This window comes from Carcharodon carcharias, chromosome 22, assembly GCF_017639515.1.
Source record: "Carcharodon carcharias isolate sCarCar2 chromosome 22, sCarCar2.pri, whole genome shotgun sequence".
Classification (NCBI taxonomy): domain Eukaryota; kingdom Metazoa; phylum Chordata; class Chondrichthyes; order Lamniformes; family Lamnidae; genus Carcharodon; species Carcharodon carcharias.
The window spans coordinates 51,775,735-51,792,329 of record NC_054488.1 but is presented as its reverse complement, the minus strand read 5'-3'; the positions used below and the strand labels follow the sequence as shown (position 1 = coordinate 51,792,329).

Below are 16,595 nucleotides of genomic sequence, written 5' to 3'. Positions count from 1 at the left end.
GAAAGAGCTATCAATCAAGCAATGCTTTCCCATGGGCTCATCTGTTTCAGAAGACTAATGGATATCTTGGTTCTCAACCAAGAGTGCAGAATGAGGTTACTGAGATCCCAGATATCCATTATTCTATTGATAAAGCTGAACCCAAGAGAAAGCATTGCTTGATTGACAGCACTTTCTCTTAGATCTATATTGTCAATATACAATGTATATTTACACAAGATAAAGAGGTCTCAGGTGCCTCTCTTTTCTGCTGTTGATGCTTTAAAGGTCTGGATGATGGACATTTTTAATAGGGCTGTAGTAACAAGTTTTTTTGAAGAAAATTATGAATTTTTTTTTTCTTTACAGCTTTTCCACACAGGCCATTGTCACTATAGGGTTCCTTGGTTCTGTATAGAATGCGTATCGGTGAATGGGCATGGAAGTGCCATAGGTTGGCATGGAGGGTGGTATGAGTAGCCATGTGGGGTGGGTAGAGGAACATTAGTTGGCATGGATGGGGCATGGGGAGTGTGTGGAAGGGACGAGCATGTATGATCTCTGAGGGCTGAAGGACTTAATATTAAACAAAACAACTGGGGACATGTCCCAGAGTGCTGAGATGGGCCTTTTAACCAGCAGACCTCAGCATTTGGCAGCCCTGTAACTGAAGATTAGTCCCTCTGATTCTCCTTAATTTTTAATAGGACTTATTGAAGAATCTTGGAATAATAAATAACCATTATGATTAAAGGATTGTGTGACCTGTTCAGTTTTTCACTGCTGTCAGCTCCTTACACATGTTTGTTGGGCAAGAATTTTGGGCTGCATTTTCATCCAAATGGCAGGTAGCAGGAGTCGGGAAATTTCCCAGCTCGGCATGCTTGCCTCAGGAGAAAATGCCGGCAGAGGTGGAATTTTCCTTCCAGTGGGGTGGTGGGTGCTAACTGGAGTCAGGCCCACCACCCTGTAAACATTTTGGAGGCAGCCACATGGGCTGCCGAATGCCGAGGCCTGCTGGTTACTCATCACAGAATTTCTAGCCTTTGACCTGCTCTTGTAGCCATATTTATATGGCTAGTGCAGTTCAGTTTCTGGTCAATGGGAACCCCAGGATGTTGATTGAGGGAGATTCAGTGGTGCTAATTCCATTGAATGTAAGGGGCAATGGTTAGATTCTCTAATGTTGGAGAATGTTACTTGCTACTTGTCAGCCCTAGCCTGGACAATGTCTAGATCTTGCTGCATTTGGGCATGGACTGCTTCAGTATCTGAGAAGTCACGAATGGTGCTGCACATTGTGTAACCATCTGTGAACATCCCCAACCGACAGAAACTCTGTTGTTAATTTCACTTGCTAGCTCGAACTCCAACTTGGTGTCCTCTCCACGCAGCGCCCGAGTTGGGAATGGAATGAAAGAAAAAAAAACAAGACGACAGAATTTTTTTTTCATAAAGTCGAGTATATCGCAATTCTTCAGCCATCCAGCCATGAGAATTCCATCCTCCCACCCCATTCCCAATCTGCAGCAAGAAGTCCCCCGGCAGCCCTCTGACCCCACAGCCATTTTGGGTTCTCCTTCATCGGAATGCCACCAGTGCCATTTTGAAATTCACACCAATCTCTTCTTCATCGATAACTGGCAACATCATCTTGAACACTCTTCTCTCTTAAAGTTACACCTACACTTCGAGAATTTTAAGGATGGATCACAATTCTTCGCTTCCACCTCCAGTGGGCTTCACCCATGGCCCAGATCAACAACAGATTCAGAGCTTTGCACAAAAATTTCTTTAAGGGACATCATTCCTTCAGGTTTCAGCACAAAGGCTGCAAGTCTGCTAGCCACAGACTTCTTTAGCCTCGCCAAGAACATCCAGCTAAATAAACTGTCGGAGCTGTATGAACAAGGCTCGACCATCCTACAGGAGTCAACACTTCATGGGGCAGAAGCCACACCTCAATCCACCATATCAAGACACAGAAACACGGGGGCCACCCAAGTCAGGTTAAGCCGCCCCTGAACTACTCAACCGAACGACCTTGCCAGCGCTGTGGTGCAAAGCATTGTAAAGACCAAAATCTTGTGAGTAGACAGGGATATTTTCACAAGTTGGGCAAGTCAAGACCCCATCACTGCACAGAAAACCCAAACACCAACCACAAGGTCAAGATCAGTGACACAGGAGGCACACAGCTTTTCTCCTTGGGTGAGATCAAAGGGTATGGCTCTTCATTCTGGAATTAGGACATTATGGTGAATGGTCATCTAACCAATTTTAAATCTAGCGCTGGCATAACCATCCTGTCCAAAAAGGTTTCATGGCTTAAAGACCTCCAGCTTCAACTGTTGGACACTTCACTCCACACAGCTGGGGGATTCTGCAGGCTGCTCTGCAATACAGGGGAAAAAAAATTCAAGCAGCCCTCCTCTTGGCTCCAACCAAGACTACTCACTGCTAAGCCATAATGCCTGTATCAACCTTAACCTCCTGCAATGTGTTGTCAAGGTCAACCAGCAACAGTCAGGCTCAAAATACAGGCAGCAGTTCCCAAAGCTCTTAACAGGGCTGGGCCAGCTTAAAAAACAATCCTACAAAATCAGACTCAGGAGCGAGGCCAAGCCAGTGTGCCTCTTCGCTCAGTGGAAGCTCCCTCACCCCCTCATGGGTGAGGTACAGAGGCAGTTTGATGACATGGTCAACATGGGAGTCATTTCCCAGGTAAAGCAACCCACATTTGGTGCTCGGGGGGTGGACCCGGTTCAGAAACCGAACAGCTCTCTTCGTATCTGTGTCGACCTCACACAGTGTAACAAGGCTGTGGCCAGGGAGGTCCACCTCATGGCCTCGGTGGATAAAAGCCTGGCCAAGCTTTCACAGGGCACCATTTTTTTGAAACTAGACACTAACAGCGGCTTCTGGCAACTTCCCCTTGACGAAGATACCCGACTCCTAACCAACTTCATTTACCTGCTGTGATAGATTCTGCTTCAACCATCTACCCTTTGGGAATACATCAGTGCCAGAGATCTTCCAACACACAATGTCAGACACTTTGCAGGGCCTTCAAGGAGTCGTTTGCCACATGGGACGATGTTCCGGTCCATGAGGTATTGGGTGTAAGAGCACAACGAGTTGCTCACAGCTGTCCTGGAACATCTGCAGGAGGCAGGTCTGACATTAAAAAACAAATTTGAGTTCTCCAAAACTACCATCTGGTTCTTGGGCCAAATCATTAGCAGAGGTATCACAGTGGACCCCAGAAAACCAAGGCAATTACTACCTTCCCAACCCCTTCCTCCGTCCCAAACCTCCAACACCTCCTGGGCTTGATGAACCAGCTGGCGAAGTTTTTGCTTCACCTGGCACAGGTCATGAAACCACTGAGGCACCTACTTAGGAAAAACCAAGTGTGGGTTTGGGGCATCAAGGAGATGCTGCTCTCCACATACATTCTGGCCCACTATGACCCGGCCCTGCCAACCACCATCGCAGCTAATGCCTCATCCATGGGCCTTGGAGCAGTCCTCCTTCAGGAGCAATCAGACAGCACACAGCAACCACTCTACTAGGCTTCTAGAACACTATCTGACTAGGTATGCCATTATTGAAAAAGAAGCTCTGACGGACACATGGGCCTGTGAAAGTTTTCCTACTACATCATCAACCTTAAAATCACCATAGAGACAGACCATAAATCACTGGTCTCTCTGCTAAACAAAAAGGAGTTTGCCAAGATGCTGCCACAAATTCAGAGGTTTTGCCTACACCTCATGTTGGAGACTGTATGTTCAGAGAAAAATTCAGGCCACAGCAGATGCCCTTTCAAGGACTGCCACGGAATTCCAGCTGACCACAATGCCGGCCTTGCCACTGAAGTGGAGGCCTACTCCCAGGCCACTAACCAACCTCCTAATGGCATCCATGACCTGGCTTCAACAGCTCCACCAAGAACAGCTCCGCAACGAAGAGTGCAACTGCATCCAATCCTACTGCCAACTGGGATGTCCATGTGAATGGCCTAGTGGTACCTCAGCCAAATCGTGGTTTGAGCAACAAAGCCGCTTCACAGTTATAGATGACCTGCTGGTCTATAACGAATGGCTAGTCATCCCAGCCCCTCTGCGGGCGGCTGTCCTTCAGAAGATACACCAGGGTCATCTAGGGATCTAGGAAATGCAGGGCACAGGCCCAATCCACAGTCTGGTGGCTGGGCATTTCCAGGGCAATGGAAGAGAGCATTGCTAATTGCCACACCTGCGCAATGCACCGCCAGGACCAGATGGAGCCACTCATTCCCATGCAGTTCCCTGACAGGTTGTGGGAATGGCTGGCATTGGACCTGTTTTCTACAACGGCAGATCCTTCCTGATCATTGTGGACTACTAGCCTAGATGGGTAGAGGTAAAGAAACTCCACACGACCACCATGGAGACAGTCATTAAGGCACTCAAAGAGATGTTTACAAGTCACTGCATCCCAGCCATGCTCATTTTGGATAACGGACAACAGTTTGCTCAAGAATGTTTTGCACACTTCACAGCTGCAGCCAGCTTCCCCCACTGTACCAGTTCCCCAATGTACCTGCAGTCCAACAGTGAAGCAGAATGTGGAGTCCCCACAGTAAAAGCCCTCTTGAAGCAGAATGAGGACTTTCCTACCACCCTGCTCACTTACAGGTCCAACCTCTTATGGTGTGACCTCTCCTGTCGGAGCTCCTGATGGGCAGGAAACTGCACACTTAACTTCTGATTCTGCCAGGGAAACTCTGGCCAGGGTTGGTTGCCAAAAACTACCATGCCATACAGGAAAAAGGGCAGGCCTACAGACAGAAGCAGGCCTCTGCCTACAATAGGCGACACCACACCAGGCACCTGCCACGAGTACAACAGGGTGACAAAGTTTGGATCTGAACCTCAGGAGACAAGGGACCTAAGTAAGGACCAACCCCACTCCTACCAAACTGGCATGCCAAAGGCACAGTCAGGCGCAGCAGGAGGAATCTCTGCTCTCCACAACCACACCCCCCCCCACCCCAACACCCCCAATACAAGCTTCCTCTACGCAAGGTGGAGGGCTATTAATGAGGATGCCCAGATGCCAGGACCACCTCCAGAACCTGCCACTTTCTTGACCATACGACGAATGAGAAGTGGAAGTGTTGTAAGACCTCCAGCCACTGGATTTGAAGGGGGGACTTGGGGAAGTTGTTAATGCATGCCATTAATGTTAATGTTGTTAATGTTTATAATGAAATAGCATAGGTTTAGAACAGTTTATAGTTGTAATGTTAAAGTTGGTACACAAGACTTACAGTAGTGTAAGACTTGAAGCAAACTGGAAGTAAACTAATGTCAGTTTCTATCCAGGGGATAAAGACTTGGGGGTAAGTGTAGAAAAAGGATCTGGTACCTAAAGGGTAAACATGAGACGGTTCACAGTGATGTAAGAAGGTATGTGACCTAAAGTTGGGGCCAGTCTGGAGATGAGTAGCAATGTAGAAGGATATGGCATGGAATCCTCTCCATACCTACTCTAAATATGTACATAGTTAAGTACTGTTAATAAAGACTTCCTTGTATCCTTCAAGCATAGCAACGAAGAATACATCATGGTAACAGTGGTAGAATCCATCAAGATTTTGCACAGAACACACTGGTCATTGACAAAACTATTTCCAATTCACTTGTTTTCTGCGATGTATTTTAATTAGGAATGAGGAAAATACAGCGGAATCAATTGGCGCAGGAATATCCGGACCACTGTCAAATCATGAACAATGTCATATTTTTTTTAAAAATGTACAATTAGTTACCTGAAGTCTAGAATCAATTGTAAAGCTGCCAGCTGTGGGATTCATACAGGCAACATACTGACAATTATGAATATCTTTTAATGTCAACTTGACCTTGTCATACCTAATTGAAAAATATGTTAAGTAAAAATTAATTCAATCCATCATTACACTGCAATATTTCATTAAGAAAATCATTAGAGTACACTAGTCAGTTTTTAATGTTTTAGTTTGTTTTCAGAATTATATGTAGCGATGCTATTACTATACATTTTATTTACAATTCATGCATTGATACACAGGGGGACTTTTAATTTCTGGGTGGGAAGTTGAAACATGTAGGCTAACCACTTCCTCTATGAAAGGCCGTGTCCATTTGAACTGTCAGACCTCATTTACACACTACAGGTCAGCTCCCCACCCAAAAAAAACCAGCTAGAGGAAGCTCGCTGGTTTTGAGTCACATAAAAGGTTGGGCAGTTTGGAAGCAGGTAGCCAGGAATTTTCAGGGCAGTAAGATGAGACAACCCAAGCTAGCAGTGATCTAAACTTTTTTTGTGGGGCTTATCTTACAGTTTGTCATTTAGGTTTTGCTGTACCATTTTGGTTTAAATTCCCGTTCTGCCTAATTTCTACTGAAGGAAGAAAGTTAAGTGGACATGGGAGTTACTTAATGCATGACTCAAAACCGTGACACAAAAAAGCAAGGCTAATGCAGATGGAGAGTGAGCACCATGTGCAATACTTAAGGAGATATGTATCAATAACCATACTTTAAAAATTCTAAGATTACCTACCAATGCCCATGATCTAAGTGTTGTCGGATTAGTGTATGAGGTGCTACAGTTCCATACTTATCCACCTCAGGCATGTTCATGTCATCAATAAAGTAGATTAATTTCTTGGTTCCAGGTGGGCCAAAGTTTCTTCCTGTTTTCTTTTCTAATGGCTTCTCAAGAACAGCTATAGGGAATTCAGAATGAATACTTCAATGTATTTATTGTAATTTTAACAAATCTTTTACACACAAGATTTTATCTCAAATACTGTGATCGAGTAGCAATCACGTTTAAGTATCAATTATGGCTATGGGTAAGGCCCTTGGCAGAAACTGATTCCATCTGATCTAGTTGTAGGATCCATTGATTTTCTCCCAGATTGGCCTGGAACTTCTGAGGGTTTTTGATGGTGTTCGTCACCATTACTCCACAACTTCAAGATTTAACACAAGTACAGATTAACACAGAAATCCTGCAGTTGTGTTTCATCACTCAGAATACTAATAGTGGGGGTACAGTAGTGCCATTGAATTTCATGGGGAAGTGGTTAGATTCTCTCTCGTTGGATAAAGTCACTGCTTGGCTCTCATGTAGCGCAAATGCTACTTGCCACTTATCAGTCCAAACCTGAATAGTATCCAGGTCTTACTGCATGTGGGCATGGACTGCTTCATGATCTGAGGAGTTGTAAATGGAACTGAACACTGCAAATCGTCAGTGAATATCATCACTTCTGATCTTATATATTAGAGGAAAAGGTCATGGATAAGACAGTTGAAGATGATTGGGCCTTGGGCACTGGAGTGGGGAACCTCTGCAGCAATGTCTTGGAGCTAAGATGATTGTCACACGTGAGTGGGAATAAAATGAAGCAGAATATAAAGTAATGATTCATGTTACATGACAGAAAGAATTTTTTTTACATATTCTCATTTGTGTTCTGCTACATATAACGATAGTAAATATATCCTAATATTGCCATTCTGGAAAAAAAATTACCAGCCTTGTGAATGGTGCAAAATCGGTATTGTGATTATTTTAGTTAGGGAAAAACATTTTAATAAACAATATTTGATGAAAGAAAAATTGTTCTAAAATATACGCATGGGAGCAACTTTTGCAGCATGATCAAATGTTATTTAAAGGTGTCTCACTGCTTACCGTAAAGCTACATGCAGCTTTTGAAAATGCTTTCATGCCAATGCAGGTTTTGATCTGTTAAGAGGCTTCAGCATTGTACTTATATCTTGATGGGCTCCTTCTAAGAATTTCACTCTCCAGCTGCACAAAAATGTTCTTCAGGAAGATTTACATGTAAAGCTTTGCTAAAAGTGACTAGTTTCATGTTCTTTGGGTCACCTAAAGATGGGAACTTAATTATGCATTTCTCCAGATCTAATTTTTAAAAATATTTTATTTGCCCTTAAAACATTTTTGACTTTAGCATGTTTTATCATAGCACTTAACTCCAATACATCAACATCCTCATGGTTCCCATTGAGAAGAAACTGAACTGGACTGAAGAAGGGCACACCCTCTGATCTCACAACTACCACCTAGGCCAGTTGAAGAGAAGTTACACTCTCCGATCACACAGCGACCACAGAGACTCAGGCTTCCTTTAACCGGTTTTATTCAAGCATATGCAAGGGAGCCGCAATCATTCCTAAGTAGGAAGACCCAGTAGTTCCCTGATTGATTACGGTTCACTACTTTTGTATTTTTCCTTAATACATTTGAGCACATCCAATCAGTAACCAACACACAGGTACCATGTTAAAATTATCCTATTGAGTACATAAACATGTGATTCTGCTAACCAATTATTCTAAAAAGGTGTATTCATAATTATATTATCCAATCAAAATTAAAACACTTACGCAAAGACCTTGATTCGTATAACTCAGAACTGATTGTGTTTCATCAAAGCCCCCTCTTTGTCCATTGCATGTCTTCCCATATCTAAGATAAAACCATCTGCCCCTTCCCTATGTGAGAGGGGAGTACACGTAATCTATTTTCTGCCCTCCTTGTGTCTTCAGCCTAACTCTCAAGGCTGTGCAATCTTCATCTGGTAATCGTCAACTCTTAATATGCTTAGCAACCATGTCTGCCTGGAGATTTTAAGCGTTCTTCAGTAAATTCTTACAGTGTTCTCTTTTAGCATTTTTAATTTTCCCCTAACATGGACCAGCTATATAAATACTGTGGCTACAAGAGCAGGTCAGAGGCTAGGAATCCTGTGGCAAGTAACTCATCTCCTGACTCCTCAAAGCCTCTTCACCATCTACAAGGCATAAGTCAGGAGTGTGATGGAATACTCTCCACATGCCTGGATGTGTGCAGCTCCAACAAAATTCAAGAAGCTCAACACTATTCAGGGCAAAGCAGCCCACTTGATTGGCACCCCATCCACAAACATTCACCACCTCCACCACCGACGCACAGTGGTAGCAGTGTGTACCATCTACAAGATGCACTACAGGAACTAACCAAGGCTCCTTAGACAGCACCTTTCAAATCCACTACCCCTACCATCTAGAAGGACAAGGGCAGCAGATGCATGGGAACACCACCACCTGGAAGATCCCCCCTATGGTAAAGTGACCCAAGGTACCCTATCCCTTGAAGAGAATGCAAGCATACTGACCATGTGACAGCACAGACGAATCACTGTATAGTGCAGACAACTTGGAGCTGTAAGTCTAGTTCTGGAGGTTTCTAATTGAGCACGTACGATCTGGTGCTCTGCCCTATGCTTCAATAAACCATCACTATTTATTCTTACATCAGTCCCCGTTATTGATTGCAAGCAGCAATTGATGAGAAAATAGAAAGACACCATGGATAATCAGGCTGTGTTCCTTTCAGCAGATGCTTGTAATAAAGTGCTTATTTGCTTGAATCTCACAGACTCGAGAGTGGTAATATTTGTACCACAAGTACTGTCCCACCATTATGACTTATTACTTTAACAGGGCCTTCCCATTCTCAACGATCCTCTCTTACACCCAATCTCCTGTATAAAGTTCTCAGGTGGTCTTATACAATGCTGCCGAGCTCTCTGATTTTTTTCTGAGACCTCAGCCATGGTGATAGCCTATCTCCCTGCATGTAAAACATTCAAATGTGCAGAAAAAAATTGTAGCACCTTTGAAAACAGGAGAAGGCAATTTAGCATTTCATGATAGGAATTATGCCCTCCAATCATTTGGATTGAATGCTTTGCATGAAATTCCCATGCTAGAGTGGTTGTCAACTTTCAGACTGGTTAAATGGCTAAAATTTTATACAGCATTTCATTAATCACCAGACCATATCCATTTCTCCATGATTTTGTTTATAATGACACTTTTGTCCTTACAAGTAGTATTGTGGTGGTGGTGTATTATAGTTCACTCAGAGTCCAATTTGCTGTGGCAACATGTACTTTTACATGCATGTAATCCATAGGCTGGATCTATGAATAGTGATGGTGGAGGCTCCAACTTTCTTCCCATCACCACTGACCAGGGATCCCTCCCACTCTTAGTCTCTGCCATTGGCAAATGTTGGAAGGATTTTAAGGTTAATAGTCAACCCATTTGGCCATGTTATAAACACAGCTACTTTGGCTATCAAGTCCTGTGGCGCGACTCAAGTCTGGAGCTTCCAGCTCAGAGGCAAGGATGTTACCCACTGCACCACAACACCTCCCATAAGTGCTACTGTAGAAAGGTTAAATCTAGTCACCAGGTCTACAATATGCAGAATGAAAATATTTCTGCATTTGTTCTATGCCTTTAGATCCATGGCAACCATCTCATTAAAGTCACATACAAACAGAAGGCTTGCAATAAAATGTGGCAGCATCTTCTGATACTTTCAGAGATATAACATTACTCACCAATCACTTCTATTAGCTTTGTATATGCTTCATCAACCACACCTACGCCTTTTAGCAGGACTTTTAACATTTGACCAGCAGAGTGAACAAATTGTCTATGCAATTTTAAGACAATTTGCTTTTATCCTCTCTGATTCTTAACATCTGATACCATTAATAGTTCTCTAGCACTGAAGAGAAACATCAGGTTTTGTTAAGAAGATGCAATAACTGCAGATCCACTGACCTTCTAAAAATAATTGCCACATCATGTTTCATGTCAAGTTTCATTTGCCCTTTTCATAGGTTTATTCGATAGCATAGGTACAGTATCTTACTAGAGATGACATCAGTACTTACTCCAGCTATTTTGCATGAAATTACAACCCTCTTTAGTAACCTCAAAAGTGTTGTCATCACTAAACTTAAAACAAATAGTACTTATATATGCCTTAATCCTGTGTAGATCTTTAATGCTTGGTGAATTAAGATAACATTTTAACCAATCTCCACCACGTACTGTTGAAATGCAAGCATTATCCTGCACTGCAAATGTTAAAGAAGTCCACAACCAACACATCCATCACAGGACTAAAACTCTTTGTGACCTGAATAATGTTTTGGATTCATCATTGTCTTCAGCCTTTTAGAATTCTCTTCATCATGTTATTTTAGGAACCCTACCTCTCCACTTTGGGCAGTTCATTGAGTAACAATACTTTGAGTCACACCTGACCTAGGCACTCCTGGAACTCATTTGCCTGTTATTGCTGCTCCAATTTTGTTTTCTCCTCTAGTGCCAGATCTGCTAAAGGTGCTTTCATTTTCATTCTGTCTGTCTTTAATCCTTTGATTGGATTAATGCCTGCATCCATTATCTGGCCCTTTTCTTAATCTGGCTTTCATTGAACCCTCTATTCTATGCATCACTGTGGAATGTACCATGTGTTCCATGGAGGCAGAAGGAAATTATTGATTTCCCAGAAATTTTTTCAAGCAGCAGATAGCTGATCCAACAAGGCTCTCCCTCTTAGAGAACCAACCATCAGTTAGAATCAAGAAACTGTCCATAGAAGCCACCTCAGTGCAGCCCCACATTTTAAATGCTATTACTGATCCTGGGATCTCCAAAGTGAATTTCAACAACTTTTCATGCAATCTGTTAAGATCCATGATACATTCATCCATGGAATGACCATTGATTTTCTGAAAACTATCAAAGGTTGACACTGCCTTATTGGCATTTAACAAATTATTCTTCTTGTAAATTTCATCCAAGAACACTAATAGAACATAGGAACATACAAAATAAGAGAAGTAGGCCTTTTGAGCAACTCTGCCATTTAGTAAGATCATGGCTGATCTGTATGTATTTCTAATTCCACATTCCCATCTACCCCCAATAACCTTTGTTTCCCTTGCCTAACAAGAATCTATCCACCTCCGCCTTAAAAATATTCAGAGACCCCGCCTCCACCACATTCTGAGCCAGAGAGTTCCAAAGTCACACAACCCTCCAAGAGAAAAAAATTCCTCTCATCTCTGTCCTAAAAGGGCAATCCCTGTTTTGAAAAAAAGTGCCCCCTAATTCTGGACTCACCCACAAGAGGAAACATCCTTTCCACATCCATCTTGTCAAGACCATGCAGGATCTTATATACTTCAATCAAGTCACCCCTCACTCTTTAAAACTCCAGTGGAAACAAGCCCAGCCTGTCCAACCTATTCTCATAAGACAACTCACGCATTCCAGATATCAATCTAGTAAACCAACTTCAGCCACAAGTGTTGAGTGGAAGATCCATTTCAGCCTCCTCCTGAGGTCTCTAACATCACAGATGCTAATCTCCTGCCAATTCAATTCACTCCATGTCAAGACAACAAGAAACAGCTGAAGGCACTTGATACAGCCACTGCAATGGGCCCTGACAGCATCCCGGCAATAGTACTGAAGAATTGTTCTCTGGAACTATTCGCGCCCCTACCTAAGCTCTTGCAGTACAGTTAGATCTCAGGAATCTACCCGAGAATGTAGTAAATTTCCCAGGTATGTCCTGTCCACAAAAAGCAGGACAAATCCAATCTGGCCAGTCACCGCGCCATCAATCTACTCTCAATCATCAGCAAAGTGATGGAAGATATTGTTGACAGCATTATCAAGAGGCACTTAAACAGCAATAACCTGTTCACTGATGCTAAGATGGGGTTCCACCAGGGTCACCGAGTTCCTGAGTTCAGGACAGCCTTGGTTCAAACATGGATAAAAGAGCTAAATTCAAGCAATGAGGTGAGAGTGACTGGCCTTGACATCAAAGTAGCATTTGCCTGGTTGTGGCATCAAGGAGCTCAAGCAAAATTGAACTCCGTGGGAATCATGGGGAAATCTCTCCACTGGTTTGAGTCACACTTAGCATAAAGACATTGCCACAGGAGTTCCTCAGGGTATTATCCAAGCGTAAACCATCTTCATCTGCTTCATCAATGAATGCTTCCCTCCATTATGTCAGAAGAGGCCATGTTCATTGATGATTGTGGTCTGTACCATTCATCACTCCTCAGATACTGTCCAGGATTTTCCATGCCCGCTCGTGTCGGACGTGTTTGGTGACATAAGCGGACAATATGGCGAGAAGGCCAAAAATCAGTTTCACAACATCGTGAAACCAGTTTGCGATCGTTCACTCAGCTAGTCGATGGCGGGCCACGTTCCCCACCATCGGATGTCAGGAACCTCATTGTAATACATCAGCATATCATTATTAGGCCAGCCTCAAGATGGTGTGGGCAGAGGAGGCCATCTCCAGAGGAGATGAGGTCAGATGGATATGTGAGGGTATGTGTGTGAGAATGCATGGCAATATCCCTTGAGCTGGCAGTGAGTGAGAATCCAGTGAATGTGTGATGGGTTTGAGTTGAGTTTAGGGATGAGATGTTTGCCATACCCTGGTTGCACGGATGAGATCATTCATCCTCTATCTGCATTGGATGGCCAGCTTTTTCTGTGCAACATTGGCACTGATCGCCACTGCCATCGCTGACTAATTCGGAGTGGTAATGTTGCTGCCCCTCCTGTGGCCAGGGTGTAGATAGAGGACATCACAGCGAGCCTCTACGGCATCCACAAGGTGCTTGAGGGCTACAGTCTTCTTACCTTTCGGGGCCATGCTGCAATCAGGAAGGGTGTTACCATGTTGGTATGGGTCAGTGTGCAGATGTGTTAAAATCTGGCCATCCCACTGTAGACCTCAGGGGTGTTGGAGTCTGAGTGCCAACTGTCAATCACGCCGGAGCTGGCCAAGGGGGTGAGCCCTGGCTGCTTGGACTGAGTGCCTTGCGGCTCGAGGGCCATGACTTGGATGTGCCCTGCCAAGTGCTCCTCAGCTGGGATTGACCAGGCTGCAATGGCGCTGCACGTACAGGGTGGATAATCAATGCTCCTCTGTTGTTTCAGGAGAAGAGGGCCCACAACAATTTAGGAAGCAAACTGGTGGAGGCCCCACTAGACTCCTAATTCTCTTGAGGAATGAGCAAGATACGCTTGAGCTCGAGAGCCGACATGACCCACGTGCAACCGGGTGTGGAGAGGAGGGAGTGCCAGACGAAGGTAAGAGTACAGTGCACAACGGTTAGAATTTCAGCTTGTGCAACCATCCTAGTGTGGTCTTTTCACTGATGTGAGCCTTGAACGTGGAGTTCCCATTGCTCATTGGAAGAAAAGGGCACCATGATGCAGATCTCCTTGTCTCACCAGAGTGCCTGGCATGCACAGTGACAGTGTAGTGACTTTAACTAATGACATGTCCTTCTTCTTCTTTTTAGGTTCACCAGCAGGTGTTTGATCACCAGACTCTGAAGGGCCACCCCTGACACTGGAGGATGACTGGGCATCATTTGCATCTGCATCACACCCACTCTCTGAAGCAGGCACCAGCTAGATACTGGTTGGCATTGGAGTAGTGGCTAGTATCTCGGTGCACATTGGTGAGGGCACTTCACAACCACTAGAGATGTAGGCAGAGGCAGAGAGTGCCCAGGACGCCGGCAGCTGGAGGACTGCTGGGGTCCAGGACAATGGTCAGTCGAAGGCTGATGATGAGCCGTCCATTAGACAACAGATGCTGGATGTCCAGCGAGATGTGCAGGATGATCTGGCAGAGATCCATGAGGGTGTGAGTGCCATGGTCTCCATGATGGAGGAGTCTATGCGGAGCATGAGCACTGAGTTGACCGTCATGGTCGAGTGGACTGCCTCCTCCATTGAGAGAGTGGCAACTCGTATGGAGAGGAAAATCCAGGGACAGAATGAGGGGTGCCTGGGGTTGCGCTCGGACTTGCAATCCCTCAGACAGGTACTAACCTCAAGTGGTCAGTATCAGTGTGGGAGATGGATGAGGCACCCAGTATCCCAGCTAGGTGCCCATCCATCAATGTTGTGCAGAGAGGTCCACAGCAATCTCATGTTGGCTCATGAGCTGCCTATCATCTCTGTGGGCTCCTCTCATGGCACTCTGGATGCCGGCAGCTGCTCTTCCACCCCTCCGGCAGTGACTGCGGCATATGATGAGCCTGCGGCGACTGGGGAGATGCCAGTCATGCCACTGGCCACTCCCTCCCAAGCAGGGCCAGCACTGGCTTCACTGACCAGAGGATGACCAAGGTCATCAAGGCCAACAAGACAGCAGGGTCAGCAAGCTGTCTCCAATGCCAGTGCCAGTGAGGGGGGAGAACCTAGACGTAGCACTCGCAAACGTAAGTTAAAGGTGCCATAAGCACAAGAGAGAAAGGTCATGGGTAATTTTCTATTCATTTTTGTCCAATTTATGTATACTAGTCTGATGTTGAATACCAGAAACATTTCTATTAAGATTATCGAACTGTCGGAATGAGATAAATTTTGTTTTTGTTGTTATGACTTAAGTATGCTTCACCTTTTTATTTCATTGGTACACCAGTATGTAATGCTGGATGTAAGTAGCTCTGAACTTTATTGCACAGGCACTGAATGTTCTTTGTGTTCAAGTGAAAGGGCCCTTTCAGACATCCGGGATGGAGGCGGCAGCCATGGCATGCAGTTGAAGCTGATCTTTGGTAGCCTAGCTGAAGGAGCATTGGATCAATGTGTCCCTGGTGTCCCTGCCTCCCTGGAGAGTACCGAGGCCTGCCTCCATGCCCTCAGCATTCTCCTCACCATGGTCCTCTTCTGACTCACTACTGAATTCATCATCTGTGGCCTGTGCAGCTGTATCAAGATCCTCTTCCTCCAGTGGGTCCCCCATTGCCAGTGCCAGATTGTGGAGAGTGCAGCATGCAACCACAATCAGTGACACCCACTCTGAGGGGTATTGTAGTGCTCCCCCCAAATGGTCAAGGCACCAGAAGCGCATCATGAGAAGACCTATGGTCCTCTACCACCACCCTTGTGGAGGCATGACTCCTATTGTAATGCTTCTCTGCATCTGTCCTTGGGTGGCAGAGAGGCATCACGAGCCACCGCTTCAAGGGATAGCCCTTGTCACCCAGCAGCCATCGTCCAGTCGGGCTGGAAAACTGAAGAGCCTCAGCACCTGGGAGTGTCTCAGGATGTAAATGTCATGGGAGCTGCCAGTGTACCTTTTACAGTCATGCAGAATCTGCATCCTGTGGTCAAACACTATCTGCATATTCATGGAGTGGAGTCCCTTTCTGTTGACGAAGGCACCCAGCTGATCCACTGGCATCTTGATGGCCACATGTGTGCAGTCCATTGCACCCTGGAGGCAGGCAACTTAGCAATCGCTGCAAAGTCTCAGGCTTGCTCAGCCTGGCTGGCCTCCTCCACAAGATAAAGAATAAAGGTCAGTACCCACCTGAACAGAGCTTCTGTCACCAGCTTGACGCAACTGTGGACAGCTGATTGGGAGACTCCACACAGATCCCCCATTGACCCCTAGAAAGAGCCGGAGGCATAGAGATTGGTGTCCACCTACACAGTCAGAGCTGATCTCAGGCCCAATCATCTGGCAAATGGCGGTCATGCTCTCCCTTGAGAGGCGGAGCCTCCTTCAGCATTGCACCTCTGAAATATTGAGGTAGCTGCATCATTGCCTGTAAACCCTGTCAGCAGGATAGTGACATCTTCTGCAGCCCCTTCTGCCTTGGACCACCTGCTGGCCCTGCACCCCTAGTGCCTGCGCTT

At 45.1% G+C, this 16,595-nt stretch overlaps 1 protein-coding gene across 1 annotated transcript in view; it reads right to left on the bottom strand.

Annotated features, from left to right (window-relative positions):
* LOC121293673 (dynein heavy chain 17, axonemal-like) overlaps positions 1-16,595 on the bottom strand; it is a 729,083-nt gene that overhangs the window by 248,957 nt on the left and 463,531 nt on the right. The window contains exons 47-48 of the mRNA XM_041216840.1: positions 6,574-6,739; positions 5,798-5,900 (exon numbers count right to left, since the gene is read on the bottom strand). Coding sequence (XP_041072774.1) covers positions 5,798-5,900; positions 6,574-6,739 — 269 coding nt within the window. The remainder of the gene's footprint in view (positions 1-5,797; positions 5,901-6,573; positions 6,740-16,595) is intronic.